Source organism: Hyperolius riggenbachi, chromosome 7 (genome assembly GCF_040937935.1).
Source record: "Hyperolius riggenbachi isolate aHypRig1 chromosome 7, aHypRig1.pri, whole genome shotgun sequence".
Taxonomy (NCBI): Eukaryota; Metazoa; Chordata; class Amphibia; order Anura; family Hyperoliidae; genus Hyperolius; species Hyperolius riggenbachi.
Genome location: NC_090652.1, coordinates 39,212,633 through 39,228,702, shown reverse-complemented (window position 1 = coordinate 39,228,702; position 16,070 = coordinate 39,212,633). Strand labels below are relative to the sequence as shown.

The 16,070-nt window shown below is 40.4% G+C and overlaps 1 protein-coding gene across 1 annotated transcript; it reads left to right on the top strand.

Annotated features, from left to right (window-relative positions):
• Positions 1 to 612: 612 nt before the first annotated feature.
• LOC137524262 (interferon-induced very large GTPase 1-like) lies at positions 613 to 13,115 on the top strand. The gene is made up of 2 exons (XM_068243931.1): positions 613 to 916; positions 6,487 to 13,115. The coding sequence occupies exons 1-2, from the start codon at positions 619 to 621 to the stop codon at positions 11,220 to 11,222; spliced, it is 5,034 nt and encodes a 1,677-aa protein (XP_068100032.1). The 5' UTR covers positions 613 to 618; the 3' UTR covers positions 11,223 to 13,115.
• The last annotated feature ends 2,955 nt before the right edge of the window (positions 13,116 to 16,070 follow it).

The window sequence follows — 16,070 nt, the reverse complement described above, 5'->3', positions numbered from 1 at the left end:
AATTTTAGAATTTAGATTAGTGTTCAGCACATAATTTGCATTTGATTTGTATTCAAGGTGTGTACTTAGCCTTAGAGGGGCTGTGCACATCTCTGGAACTATCACTTCACTTGCAGCCTGTGAGCGCTGCCGATTGCTTGCTGGCTTCTGATGAGAAGCCATCGGTCTTTCTACCGGGGACTTAGATAAATGAATGGGAATTATGTTCACATTCATTGATCTCCGGGCTAACGGGGGGGGGGGGGGCAACACGGGAGCATGAGGGCACGTGCGTGATCGCGCACAGGAGCGCGCAGCAGTGCAACAGCAGCCGCCTGGACGTGACAATCACGTCCAGGTGGCTTAAATGGTTAATATTAGTTAAAAGATTAAAAAAACACTCACGAGCACTGGAGATCATTGAGCATTGTACAAGTGGTGATAGGTGGGTCCCAGGTTACCGCTCACACATGCAGCCTCGTATCCCCGCGTCCTGTGTTTAATTCCCTCAGCCGGTCATATGAGATGTAGCTCCTCCCTACGCGTTTCGTCAGATCATCAGGGGTACACAAAGTATTTATTGCTTTTTATAGATGTGTTCCTGTGCCTTTACTTTACAGATAGTAATATCCAGGCAACATGGCTTCAGTTGAAGAAGCATCACAGATCATAAGACGAGCGAGAAAGAAATTAGTGGAAATATTTGAACATGACGTGGAAGGTTTGTGTGATGAGCTGAACTCCCTCCATCTCCTGTCCTTTAATGACTACATTTATCTCCAGTATGATGAAGATCCCTTTGTAAGAGTGGAATACATGATAAACATAATACTGCAGAGTGGAGAGCCCGCATCTGAGAAGTTCCTAGATCATCTGGAGAACATGGTTCTTCGGTTTCCTGCATTGTCCACATTGCCTCCTTGCCTTGTCCTGGATGGTGAGTAAACTAAGTCTGTTTACGGAAAATATATTATAAAAGAGAGATATCCCAGGTAGTCAGAACACAAAAAAGGGTGTAAAGAGAAGAATGACTAGTCCTCAAAAACAATTGCTGAGTAGTGAAGTAGCAAATATCACATTTTCGGTTTGCGAACATGAACCTGAATTTTCTCCAAAAGTTTGCGAAGTGGCCTTTTGTGTCGGGCTCCATAGACTGTAATGGGCAGGCTTACATTAAAGAGAACCCGAGGTGTGTTTGAAGAATGTGATCTGAATACAGAGGCTGGATCTGCCTATACAGCCCAGCCTCTGTTGCTATCCCAAACCCCACTAAGGTCCCCCTGCACTCTTCAATCCCCCATAAATCACAGCCATGCTGTGAGGCTGTGTTTACATCTGTAGTGTCAGTCTCAGCTGCTCCCCCGCCTCCTGCATAGCTCTGGTCCCTGCCCCCGTCCCTTCCCTCCAATCAGCAGGGAGGGAAGGGATGCAGGCGGGGACTGGAGTTCTGCAGGAGGCGGGGAGAGCAGCAGACTGACACTATAGAGATAAACACAGCCAGCTCTGACAAGCTGTTTGTCAGCAGTGTGGCTGTGATTTATGAGGGATTGTAGAGTGCAGGGGGACCTTAGGGGGGTTTGGGATAGCAACAGAGGCTGGGCTGTATAGGCAGATCCAGCCTCTGTAGGCAGATAATATTCTTCAAACCCACCTCGGGTTCTCTTTAAAACTTTCAAGGCATTTCCGCAGCCACAATTTCTTTAAAAAAAAGGTGTAGAAAGTGTGCTTAAACCTGGACAGTGGCATGGAAAAAGAGGATCAACTGTGAAATAGTCACCAAAAAAATACGTATTTTGTGCAAACGCTTTTTTAATGGTTATTTTTAAAGTTTAATGGCTGCTAACTTTAGTAGTTAATAGCAAAGCCCCTGAACATGGTAGAAACACCAAATTTGCAGCGTATGTTAACGAGGACAGTGGGAACAAGAGGATTTTTTTTCAAACAGACGATGTTAAATTTAAAGGAAAAAAGTCGAAATTTAAACGCGGTAAAATGACAGATAATGTATTAATATGTATATAAATGTATTTTTTTTAATATGTTCAGAGTGTGGAAAATATAAAAAAAATGATGTGGGGTCCCCCTACCGAGGCTCTTTAACCCCTTGTCCCCCATGCAGGCTGAGGATAGCCAGAATCCTCCCCCAGCCACTTGGGGCTTCGCACCCTGAGCTATAACAGCCCACATGGTCCATGGTATTGGGGGGGCTCTGGGGGAGAGGGGCTGCCAAGCCTTCCCCTCCCCCTTGGAACCCTTGTCCAATCCATGGACGAGGGGCTCTTCCCCACCTCTGGTGCACTAGGAGGTGGTGGGGACCGACGACACTTGGGGGGGTGGGGTATGGATATATGGATATGGCTTAATTATAGTTACCAAGGTTTTCTTTTAAGGATATCAGCTAGAAGGGGTGAATATTATAACAACCTAAGAGCCATATCCATAAATATTGGGACATCAACACACTTCTAACATTTTTGGCTCTATACACAACCATAATGGATTTGAAATGAAGCAAACACAATGTGCTTTAACTGTAGACTGTCAGCATAATTTGAGGGTATTTACATCCAAATCGGGTGAACGGTGTAGGAATTACAACAGTTTGCAGCATTTTAATGAAGGGCCCATAAGCAATGAACTTTTTCTCCTGAGATTCTCCTTGACTTGACAATAAAATGCCTTATAAACCCCAGCAAGCAAGAAAATACTCAAAATAATTTTGATAGTACCTTTTCATCTACTTTTGGTACTTTTTCAAATGCATCATGCTGAAAAAATCTATTTAAATACAAAAAAAAAATTATCTTGAGGGAGAAAACTCAGTAGGAGAAGTGAATTGCATATGGCCCAAGGAGTTGAACTTCAGGTTTTGGCCCATGTGTCCATGTGTCCATTAAGTAGCTTGCTACATAACCATGACAATGCTCTCATTTCTAACTAAACTCAGAAGCTTGATCACTGTTAAAGGGACTCCGAGCAGTGCAGAAACTATGGAAAGATGTATCTTATTTTAAAGCTCTCTTTCTCCACTTTCCAATGATATATAAACCGCCGCCCTACGCCTTTTAGTTTTCGCTATTTTCACGATCAAATTTGCAGCGGCCACGACTTCGATCGCGAAAATAGAGAAAAGGTGTCGTCAGAAAGAGGAGAAAGAGATCTTTAAAATGATATCCATCTTTCCATAGTTACATTGTATTACACAGGGCGACTTTTTCCTAAAGTCTGCAGATGAATGGAGCTGCTGACTTTGAGAAAAAGTCTCCCTGTGTAATACAATATAACTATGGAAAGATGGATATCATTTTAAAGCTCTCTTTCTCCTCTTTCTGATGACACCTAAATCGTAACCCTATGCCTTTTAGTTTTCTCTATTTTCGCGATCGAATTCGCGGCCGCGGCAATTTCGATCGCGAAAATAGAGAAAACTAAAAGGCGTAGGGTGACGATTTAGGTGTCATCAGAAAGAGGAGAAAGAGAGCTTTAAAATGATATGCATCTTTCCATAGTTTCTGCACTTTAATTTGTGTGTGTTGGGGGAGAGAGGGTAAAGATTCCAGCACCTGTGATCAATTTAAAAATGTAAATCATGGGTGAGGAGCAACTAAACTATTATTTTTACATATGTTTTTTTTCCGGAATATAAGATGCTCTGGACTATAAGACATACCTAGGTTTAGAAGACAAAAACAGGAAATAAAATATATACTAAACCTGGTGTGTCTATAGTGCAGGGGCGTCTTGTAGACATTTTCCCCCCAAGCTGTCTCTGTCTAAGCTACACTGCCCAGTGCCCAGCTACACTAACCCCTGCTGCTTCCCTAGCTAGACTAAGTACCCTACACTAACATTGTGCTACATTACACTACATTACACTAACCCCTGATGCCCCCACCAGTATCTATACTACACAGTACACTAACCCTTGCTTTCCCCACCAGTAACACTACACTACATTAAACTAACCACCGCTTCCCCACCAGTATCACTACACTACACAGCATTAAACTAACCCCTGCTTCCCCCACCAGTATCACTACACTACACTGACAGCCCCTGTCTTGAATGTCCACAGAATCTGTTTATTGGCTTTTGTATAATGATAACATATATAGTACACAGAAAAAAAACAACAACAACTCAACACAGATCCTGTCCATAATGCATCCAATCATCCCCTCTTCCACCTGGTCCACTTTCACTCTCAAGACCCAACTCCATATCATGACTTACATCAATTGACTACTCAGGTAGAGGGAAGCATTATACCACTTTCTTCAAGATATGTAAACTAGGGGTTCCACAATTTATCAAAGTTCTTTTTTCAGTTCCAAATAAGCTTTCCAAATAAGCTTTGTACATTTGTAAGGTGTCATTAACAGACTTCATCTAGGTTGCTACAGTAGGTGGCTGTGAATCAATCCACTGTAAAATGAATGTTTTCCTTGCATAGAAACATAATATATATCCACAGAAGTATTTTATAAGTGGTAGAAAGAATGTCACCAACAGTTCTTAACAGATTGGTCTTAAGGTGGCCATTAAGAGTACAATCCCATGGCTGATTAATCATTTTTAGTAATCAATCAGAAATGATCTGCTATGCCCATTAACTGACAAATTCGAGCAACCGAGTTTAATCAGATTAATGGAATTGATCCATTTTTTGGATTGATCCCATCGATCTAATTGGATTGGTTAGCGGGAATTCAGCAATTAATGGGTACAACAGATTGGCCTCAATTCACTAAGCAGTTTAGACTAGTCTTCTGATGGTTTGGTCAGTTGCATCAAAGGGGAATTCACTATTACCAAATGTTTTAGACCTGATTTTAAACCTGGTCTAAACCATTTGGTAATTAGGTGGGTAAAGCAGGGGAAATATTCAAAAGATGCAATTCACAAATGAGTAGCTATGACTGACATCCTTCTCCTTTGAGGAGCTCTACTGTGGATACAATTAAACTCCTGCATAATTCATTCAAAGGTTCCATCCTCACGTCTAAAATACCTCACAGAATTCCTTTACCTACAGAAATCAGCTTGTCTAATCTCTGTCAGAAAAAGTGGGCGTGGTTACTCCTTGTTTGCCTTTGTGAATTGTGTAATTACTGAATGTTAGACCAGGTCTAAAAACAAGTCTAAAACATTACACCAAACCTTCAGTAGACTAAAAACAATCTGTAGACTAGTCTAAACTGCTTAGTGAATTGAGGCCAGTGTTTCCAATGGATTACTGATTGTTCAGATTGTACCATTAATTACCCCCTTTAAGGGATAAGTCAATTGATCAGTGAAATGCCTTGCTCAGAACCTCACCCAACTGAGTCCAATAACGGTTCCATTTGTGACATGTCCAAAAATGGAATATAGTTACCCACAATAGCTGGACAACTTACTCTAAGGGAGGTATAGCAGACCCTGAATATAAAGTTTAACAATAACAGCCTATCTTTAGCTGGAATCAGTATTTCTCTGGTATCTTACAATTTGGTAGAACATCCTTCCTCCTCCAAATTAGGGATATCAAACTTCCATGAGTTATAGGTTTTGTTGACTTGGTCAGTAAATACTGTATATCCATCAGAGTAGTATAAATCTGGGAAAGGATGCTACTCACTGACTCTTGTATGAGAAGGGCTTCTAGAGGGTTTTATTCATAATCATATTTGAGAGTTTCGCAATCACTTTAGAAATATGACACCATAATCTTCACTGCAAACTCCTCAAAATTGTTAAAACTCATAAGTTATTTCCAAATTCCTAATTTTAACTTGGAAAAGCTGCAATCTGAGTAGAAACTTAAAGGGACCCTGAAGCTACAAAAAGTGCCCCTAGCCCTAGGTGGTACTCACCTTGGGAGGGGGAAGACTCTGGATCCTAAAAAGGCTTCCCTCGTCCTCCTCAGCCCATTCCAGCACTGGGACTCCCAAAAGAGAGCTTGTTGATACAAGCACAGTACCATGGACCTGCTTTGGCTTTCTTAGGAAAAAAAAAGTCTTGTCTGCAACTGTGACGTAGAACCGACCCAATTGGGCTTGGCTATTTTCACTGGAACCCGAGCGGGACAGTGCTAGTGCGCATGGACAGTAAAGCCACTCTTCGAGGATGAGGGAAGCCTCTTTAAAGGGAACCTGAACTGATGTTAAAATTTCTGTACTTTCTGTATTTCTGAACTTACCTGGAGTTCGTGAGGTCCCTTGACATTCTCTGGGTCCTCTCCATTCTCCCGCTGGCAGCTCTGATACCTGTGCTGGAGTCATACATGACTGTGGATGCATGGCCCATCCACGTGCCCCTCCTTGATTGCGCTCCCATTGCCAGGAGGATTCTGTGCATGCGTGGTTCATTCATTTGAGAACCATGTATGCACAGTACTCGAGACAGGCGCATTGATGGGCCACGCATGCTCACACGTGCACAACATCTCATCTCTACTTTGTATTATATGCTTTGTGTATTAATAGTAATTTTATATATGAATATATCTTTATTTTCTGTTCATAGATAAAGAAAAGAATTTTCAAGAACTTTTAGAACAGATGGACATGAAAAATCATTTGGCTTCAAAAGTGACCTTGAGTGACCTCCTATGTATCGGGTCAGAAAACATGAAAGATGTGGAGCTTAACAATTTCAAAGATATTCCTTGGCACTTCTTGAGAAACTTAATGGCTTTGAACAGGACTGCACTAAATACTCAACTCACGAAACCTCCCATTACTCAAGAATCAAATGTTGATGATATTCTTGCAATGTTCAAACCTGAACAAGACACACCAACTGCCTTTCACCCCCTGGATGTCCTGTGTGTCCTCCTGCATTGTTCAGACAGTTTCCTACAGCAAGAGATTGTAACAAAAATGGCCATGTGTCAGTTTGCTATCCCTCTGCTGCTGCCTGCTGGAGACAGGTCAAAATGCACCTTCATGCTGTGGGCAATGAGGGACATTGTGAAGAAGTGGAGACCTCAGTCATTAGTGGACAGTAAAGGATTCAGAGAAGATAATGTGGTAAATATTCCCATGCCAATCTTCTCGTTTGTCAGATTAGGGAAAACTAAATTATCCAAATCTAAAATCCTGAACCAGATTCTTAATCCAGCTCAGCAATACCACAACTTCTTTATTCATCATGACATGGAGGGAGGAAACATCAGTAGGAAAATATCTGACGGACTTGTAGAAATTTCCTGGTATTTTCCCTCTGGTAGTTCTGATGTTTTCCCAGAACCCATCACAGTGGCCAACCTACGTGGAGACCTGGAGACCAACTGGGAGCAGTTCATGTTTCTGACTCGAGTATCATCAGCCGTGTTTATATTTCTTGACAGCATTTCTGAGAAGGAATTCACAATGCTATCAACTTGCAGTAACACTGATACCCAGTTTTATTTCATAGTTACTCTAGAACCAGGCAAAAACATTAACACAGAGACACAGACCTTTCTAAAGCAGCTAGTGGAAACACTGACAATTGATATAAAACACATCGTGATCAAAGGAACATTGAATGATGCTGAATTTGTGAAACGGTTACAGGACATCCTCAAATGTTTTATAAGCAAAAAATCTCAACAATCATCATTGCAAATGGCGAAAAATCAAACACATGGGCTCCCGATTGATGTAGATGAGAACTTCCCCGAATGCCAGAAAGCAAGAGCATGTGCTTGTAACATTACCGCCGCAATAACTGACGTGGAAGAATATAAGAAAGGAGTGATGAAACTGCAGGGGGACCTATGGAAGCAACTAGCTAAAGTAGAAAAAGAACTCTGTAGAATGACAAAACAAGGAGACAAAGATGCACAGCAATATCAGGATGAGTTGAAGCGACAGCGTATTTCATTACATAAGGCACAGCACGAACATGAATTGCCAGAGGCTATAATGTTGTTTATTAATGGTATCACTCATTTGTCACCAGTGGAGAAGCAATATTTTCTTAAATGGATGAAACTAGAACTTGATGTCACTGCTAGGAAGAATCTTTCTGATTTACAAATTAAATATAAAGAGAAATATAAAAGCAGTTCAAATAATCCTGGGGAACTCAAGGAGGTAGACCAAAAAATCTCTGACAGCTCTTTGGGAATTGAACATTTTCTACGAGAATTGGGACAGTTTTACGAGGCTGAATGTTCTATGGTTAAAGAAAACATTATCACATCAGAGAGAGCACAGTTTATAGAACTTCCAGGGATTGCTGCTGACCTTCTACTGGATGGGTTTCCTCTTGAGCTAATTGATGGAGATGCCTCCAACATTCCTCTCAAATGGATAACCGATGTTCTCACTCAGCTGAACATGAAGACTGGATGTGTTCTCACTCAGCTGAACATGAAGGCTGGATGTGGAGGTATAACAGGAAGCAAAATTAGAGTAATAACGGTGCTGGGAGTGCAGAGTACAGGGAAATCCACCCTTCTGAACACCATGTTTGGTTTACAGTTCCCAGTGGCCAGTGGAAGATGCACAAGAGGTGCTTTTATGACTCTTCTTAAAGTGAAACATAATTTACAAGAGGAGATGGGCTGTGAGTTCGTTCTGGTGATTGACACAGAGGGGTTGAAAGCTCCTGAGTTGGCTTCCTTGGAAGACAGTTATGAACATGACAATGAGTTGGCTACATTGGTGGTTGGGCTGAGTGACATCACCATAGTCAATATTTCAATGGAAAACACAACAGAAATGAAGGATATCCTACAGATTGTGGTCCATGCTTTTCTTCGGATGAAAGAAATAGGGAAGAGGCCAAACTGCCAGTTTGTACATCAGAATGTGAGCGATGTTTCTGCTCATGAAAAGAACATGAGAGACAGGAAGAAGCTTCTGGAACAGCTGGATGAAATGACCAAAGTGGCTGCAGAAATGGAGAAGAAAGGTGGAGTCATATCCTTTAATGACATTATGGATTATGATCTGGAGAAACACAGTTGGTACATTCCTGGCCTATGGCAGGGAGTCCCACCAATGGCACCAGTAAGCTCTGGTTACAGTGAAAGTGTCCATAAGCTAAAACAGTATTTATTTGAATTTCTGAAAACAAAGAGCAATCCAGGCACGATTGTTGACTTTATCAAATGGATAGAAAGCTTGTGGAGAGCCGTGAAACATGAAAAATTCATTTTTAGCTTTCGAAACAGTCTTGTAGCTGATGCTTACAATAAGCTATCAATGCAGTTTTCTTTGTGGGAATGGGAATTCTCCAAAAAAGTCTACAACTATGTTATTAGCACAGAAACTAACATCAAGAATCAGCCAGTAGAGAGTCTGGATACAGAAACTACTGAACAATACACCATAGGCGTTCAACGGCTGATGTCTGAGGAGGAAAAAAAAATGTTGGATTTGTTAGAAAAATATTATGACAGCAAGTCTGATAATGTTCATCTTGTAGAAAAATATAGAGAAGATTTCAGAAGGAGCATACACTTCTTAAGAAAAGAACTTGAGAGAAACGCACTATACAAATGTAGCAAAGCAATTTCCATCCAGAGAGGGAAGATGGAGATCAAAAGCATCCAGAATCAATATCAAGAGCTGATAGAGGGAAAGATTAGCGATCTTCTGAAAACAAGAAAGAAGAGATCTAAACTGAATGTCAAGAAATTACAGGAGGAATTTGAAGCCATGTGGGAGAAGACACTACAAAATTTTAAGATAAAGAAGCTTGATAGACGAGATATCAATCAAGCAATTTTACAACAACTGAGTAATGATCTGACCAGTAGGGGACCTAATGTACATGAAACATTTATGGATGTACGCAATCTAGGGAGCCATGCACAATTAGCTTTTAAGATGCATGAAAAGTATATTGATGGCAGTTGGTGGAAGCGTTTCTTCGGCAGTCTAGGAATGCGTAATGAAGCATTTCTATCAGTAGAAAGTCTTGCTGTTTCACTGATAAATGAATGTGATAAGTATATTAAAGAAAAAGTTGATTCTGGAGAGGATTATGATAATAACTTCTGCCAAGAACTTCTGTTTTCGATCAATAGGAGACTTGAAAGTGCCACCAAGCATCACATTTCAAGAGAATTTGAGCTTGATATTAAACTTATCATTCTTGGAAAGGCGACACAAATGTTCCAGAAAATGCATGATGCTTTCATCAAAAATAATGATCCAACAGCTTGTTTGGAAAGACTAAAACCTCAATATTTAGCAATATTTCTCAACATATTTCAAGAGAAAGATGAAAGTCGGAACAGAGCCAGACAATTCTGTCAACAATGTCTCACACCAGCAATTACCGATTATGTCTTCAAACATCTTGGGGAGAAGATTGTGGATGACATTTTAAATGGTTCTGAGAGTATCCTATTCAGTAGTCGCAGCTTTTTCCAGTGTCACATACTTGAACATTTACTGGAGAAAATGTCATTCCAAGACTATGTAAAATATATTGGTTCACATAGAACATTTTCAGAAACATGGATACTAGGCTACATCTCTAAAAAGTATGACGGTTCAGCATCTTTCGAAAAATTATGGAAGGATATTTTCTCCTCCATAAAAAAAGAAATTGAAGCTGTACTTAAAGATAAAACCTGTTTAAAAAGTCCTGATATATCATTATTTTTAGAAAAAATCTGTGAAATGTTGCAAACAAAATTAGTGATTTCCCAGAATGAAATGAAAGTGATCACTTTCCAAAACACGGCTGCAGTTGAGCAGTTTTCATCTGACATTCAGCACTCCCTTACACAGGTTGAACAACAAATACTAACAAATATGAGATCTTTAAAAATTGACTCCTTTCTTTCTAAAGTGACACTGAAGCCTCAGGATGAGCTGCTCAGGAAGGTTGTCGGATGTGGGAAGCAGTGTCCATTCTGCAAAGTTCCTTGTGAAGCTGGAGGTGGTGACCACAAAGAGCACTTTTCATCAATCCATAGATCCCAGGGATTGGGAAGATGTAGATGGGAAGGTGACGGAACTTTGACTGTGGATATATGTTCCACTCTTGTTGTTTCCAACAGCAGTTTCAAAAACTCACATACTAAAGGAAACTGGCACCCTCACAAAGACTATCGCACATATTATCCAGACTGGGCTATTCAGCCCGACCCCAGCATCGAGTCCTCCGACTACTGGAAATACATATTTGTACAGTTCAATCAACAGTTTGCACAAGAATATAATGCAAAACCAGCTAAACTTTCAGAAGAATGGAAAAAGATCACCAAAGATCAAGCTCGAGACAGCTTAAAGAAAGTGTTCAACATGAACTAGAACTGTTAGAAATTTTCTTTGTAAGATAAACCAGCATTTGATGAAAGTAGGGAAAAATCATCTTTATTTTCTCTATACTAAAGCTGGTCCTTCAAAATGATGTGATCTGTAGGCCCATCAGAATATATTCTAGATACTGTATATACTCATGTATAAGCTGACTCGTGTATAAGCCAACTGCACTAAACATTTACCTAGAAACCAGTAAAAAATAATTGACTCGCGTATCAGCTGATGGTAGGAAACGCAGACCTCTGTGTGTCCCCCCACCCATGTGCAGAGTACTGTTGGCAGATTTTGGTAGAAGATTTTGATGGATGTTGCATATTTTGATGGATGTGCCACCCCCACCAGTACAGAGAATGTGAATCTGTTGTACTGGTCAGTTGTTTGTAGGAGTCGATTTGACATAAAGTGGTGCAAATAGTCCTGAGGGAGGTCTATCCTTTAAGAAACTGTCTGGACAACAATAATAAGCTGAGGACACTGCTTAAGTGCTTCTGATTAGGGCCCGGTGAAACCCATTAATCTACAGCAGCATGGGATAGTGTAATTAAAAACATTATGCAATTGATTGAACATGTGTTTATGCAGACCTTTGTGTCCTTCCCCCACCCCGAGCAGAATGTAAAGGCAGACCTGTGTCCCCTTAGTGTCCCAGCATATTTACAGCACTGTGTGGGTCTTTTGATTCTGACCCCCGCCTCCATCCCCACCCCGAGCATTCCTCTGTAGCCAAGTCAGTCACAGTAGCATTGCAAAGACACCCTCTAGTGGTGTCATAGAAATGCGAAATTGACTGAATTGGCTACAGAATAATCCTTGTGGTGCGGATGGCGGCAGGGATTGGAATCAAAAGACCACACAGTGCTGTAAATATGATGGGATACTCGCAGGAAAAACTAGTTTAAATCACAGGCCAGACACAGACAGCTTGCTGTACATGGTGGGGAGGGGGGGCTTACAGTAAATCCAGCCCATTCCTGCACACGGCGGTGGTAGACAAAACCATCACCGCTCAGCTCCGTTAACCATATTGCGCTGGAGGGTGCACTTGGGGGCTTACTATTTCTTCATGACTCATGTTTAAGCCAAAACCTCCACTTTTGAACCACTGTTTTGGGCTAAAAAACTCAGCTTATACACAAATATATACAGTACTTTTTATGTTCAAAAAGTCTCTTTTATGATAATCCCCACTGCCAACAATTATTATTCATGATCAATAGACAACTTGAAAGTTCCACCTATCTTTACAGTTAAAGAGAATTTGAGCTTGATGTTAAACTAATCATTCTTGGAAAGGTGACTAACATGAACCAGAAGATGCATGATGCTTTCATCAAAAACAATGATCCAACAGCTTGTTTTTTACAGAGTACTTAGCAAGCTCACGGTGAACCAGAACTCCTAGGAGTGTGTAAGGGGCTACAATGGACCAAAAAGCTCTCTTACTACAATGCTATGGAAAACATATGTTTGCCTTCTTAAAACAGAAAGTATTTGTAATTATTCAGGTTGGAGTGGGCTCCGAGATGTCTCCCAGTGCATCACTGCTGAAACAGCTTGTTTGGAAATATTAAAACCTCAGTATTTAGCATTATTTCTTAATGTATTTACAAAGAAAGATAATCGTTGGAACAGAGTCAGACAATTCTGTGAACAATTTCTCACACCTGCAGTTACGGATTATATCTTCAGACAATCTTCTCTGACTGTAATACTGGGACTGGAATCTCTTCAGAATGATAGAAAGCAGGAATATACCTTCAAATATTTGTAAATAACTCATCAGCTGCAGCTCTGTATGTTCCTGCATGTCTCTCTCTTTGCCTCCCAGTCTAAAGTAAACAGTTTACACCCAGGAACAGCCCATTCTGAATGGGGGGGGGGGGGGGTAGTCGGGCATCCAAGAACAGGAAAAAGTACAGGTTCTTCTCTTCAGATCCTTTTCTGTAGCTAATGAATGCCTCAGCTGTTCTCACATGACCTGTGAAAAAGCAGTGTGTGGGCAGTGCTGAAACAAACAGTAAATCATTCCTCTGTGAATAGTGACAGAGAAGTGGAACCTATCTACATGGTACAGCTCTAGTCCTGATGCTGACACAAACTATTACAAACAAAGCATTTTTTTCACACAGGCTGTGATGAGAGACCTCTGAAAAGCTTTCTAGTATTGCTGGCTAAAAGCTCTACAGGTATGTTGGGTTTTCAGAAGGACAATTTCTTTGATAGTTCCTCTAGAATTAGAATTTAGAATTTATTCTAAATACTTTTTCATTGTTCAAAAAATATACCTACTACCAAGAACCTACTACCATGATCAATAAACAACTTGAAAGTGCCACCAAATTTTGCATTTCAAGAGAATTTGTGCTTAGTATTAAACTTCGTTCTTGGTAAGGCGGCTCAAATGGTCCAGAAGATGCATGGTGCTTTCATCAAACATAATGATCCAACAGCTTATTTGGAAAGACTATATAACATTAATATTTAGACATATTTCATAATAGATTTCAAAAGTGAGATAAAAAACACAAATCACAATTCTGGGAATAATTTCACACCAGTAATTATCTATTAGACTATTATCAATAAAATGGAAAAAGATCACCAAAGATCAAGCTCATGACAGCATATAGAAAATGTTCAGCACAAACTAGAATTGCTCTTTATATCATAAACCAAAGTTTGTAACATACAGCAGGGAAAAAGTAAACTAAAGAAAAATAAATCTGGCTCTTTAAAATGATGTAATTTTTCAGTCCTTTAGAGCCTACTCTATTGACTCGTTTAAAGTTCACACAGTCTCAAACAGCCAATGTGAGTCCCTACACCATTGTGCCTTAGCAGCTTATTTCATTCTCAGATGGTGGCTGCCATTTTCCAACTCAACTGAACTGTCAGATTCCTTGTTCTGAACACAATGAAACCCTGTCTTCTATATTCTTTTTAGTTAACTATAATGTTTAAATATGCTTTGCAAAAGATATGTATACATTTTAAGATTTTGTGTTAGTTAAATGCTAGGGAGTTATTCCTTGAACATGTGTAAATAGTTAAATATTTCGAATATATTTGAAATGAAAATTAGAAGGAGAAGCTGGAAAATCAATTATTTTATTAAAAGGTTGTGTTCTCGCCAGATATACTGTAGAAAATATTCTCACCAGATATTTTCCCCACCAGAGCTAGAGGTGTTTTGTTATGTCTTGTAAGATTAAGTCACACATCATTGACTGGCAGCATATTATGAGAAATCAGTACAGAGTTTAATAGAGGATAGTACAACTGCAACAAACACTTTGTATCCACCGCAGGAGATTTGGGCGCAGTTGGTGCCACCCTAGACTGTAATAGGAATTACAGCGATAGCGGCGCTCAGTGAGTAACTTCGGTGCCGTCAGAAGACGGAGCTGAAGTTACTTATAAAACACTGTAATATGGCCACCAGCAATAGCTGGAAGCCAAATTACATAATTCTCACCACCCACGTAAACCTTGAGGGGAAATAGTAATTAACGCAGATGGGACTTGTGCAGGACCAGGATAAGCCTTATATCAGCTGTATCCTGCACCCATGTCTCCTGGCAGTGATTTCATACGTACTCCAACTGCACCACCTGTCATTTTTAAATCACATGCTCTTATTTTGTTGGTAAAATATATGCAGTAAATTCTAATATAAAAACTATTAAATAATGCATTAGAAAATGGTTCTAAATTATTGAATTCATTTTCGGCATATTATACAGTATTTAGTTATATAGGCATAGCTATAATGCTTAAATAAGTATTAAATTGCTGTAAAGTTGAAGATTGTTGATACCGGTGACATATTAGAATGAGACAGGCATATCTTAAGCCAATTAAAAAAACAGTTAATATCATAAGCAAGTGAAGTGTGGTCCAGTGTTAGCTGAGGAGCAGAAATGCAGACATCAATCCAACAAACGTTGATTCCGGTGATGCCTTTAATGACTAAATGTACGTGGTTTATTGCAAGCTTTCCAAACGTTACGTTTCTTCTTCAGGCATTATACAGATTGTACCGTTCTGATTCCGTTCTGTATAATGCCTGAAGAAGAGAAGAAACTCAAGGTTTGGAAAGCTTACAATAAACCATGTACAGTTAGACCCAGTCCACACTAGCTCCGGAAACGTATCCGTGGCTGCGTTTTTCAAACCTGATGAAAAACGGAGTCCCGGATACTAATGTTCAAAATAGCAGCCAGCCTCACCCAAGTAAAAAACGGATCCGTCTGCGTTTGCGGGGATCCGTTTTCAAAACCTGAACGGAAGGTCCGGATCTGCTGCATTTTCACGCAACGGATCAGGACCACGGATACACGCAGGGGTAGTGAAAAGCAATGAGAAAACGCATCTCCAGCTCCACAGGCAAAAAACTGATGTGAAAACGGATAGCCTGAGCTTTATGATTGGCCCAAAAAAATCCTCCCACTCCTGGAGACGTTTTCTGTCAGGGAAAAACTGAACGGAAACTGATGCAAAACTGATGCACTTTCATCAGTTTGCAGTACGGTGGGTACTTCCCCTAATCTTCCCCTGATCCGGACTGCAGTGTCCGTCCTGCAACTGTGTCTAGTGTGGACCTAGCCTAAGTCATTAAAAGTATCACCAGAATCAACGTTTGTCGGTTTGATGTCTGCATTATTATCATAAACAACTCATTATGTAACTTAGATTGAGTGAAATGTTTTTATAATCGAGAAGTCATAATATCAGCATATGTTATTATATTACGTGTGACTTCCGATCGCCGCCGCTCGCCACCGATCCGCCGCTACCTGCCGTGCCGCGCAGCCCCCTGACCCCTTGCGCAGCCTG

Bases quoted from the DNA above. Each gene is read 5' to 3' on its own strand.
- LOC137524262 (XM_068243931.1), top strand. From the start codon at position 619: ATGGCTTCAGTTGAAGAAGCATCACAGATCATAAGACGAGCGAGAAAG. The intron at 917-6,486 runs GTGAGTAAACTA...TTCTGTTCATAG, and splicing joins TCCTTGCCTTGTCCTGGATG to ATAAAGAAAAGAATTTTCAA.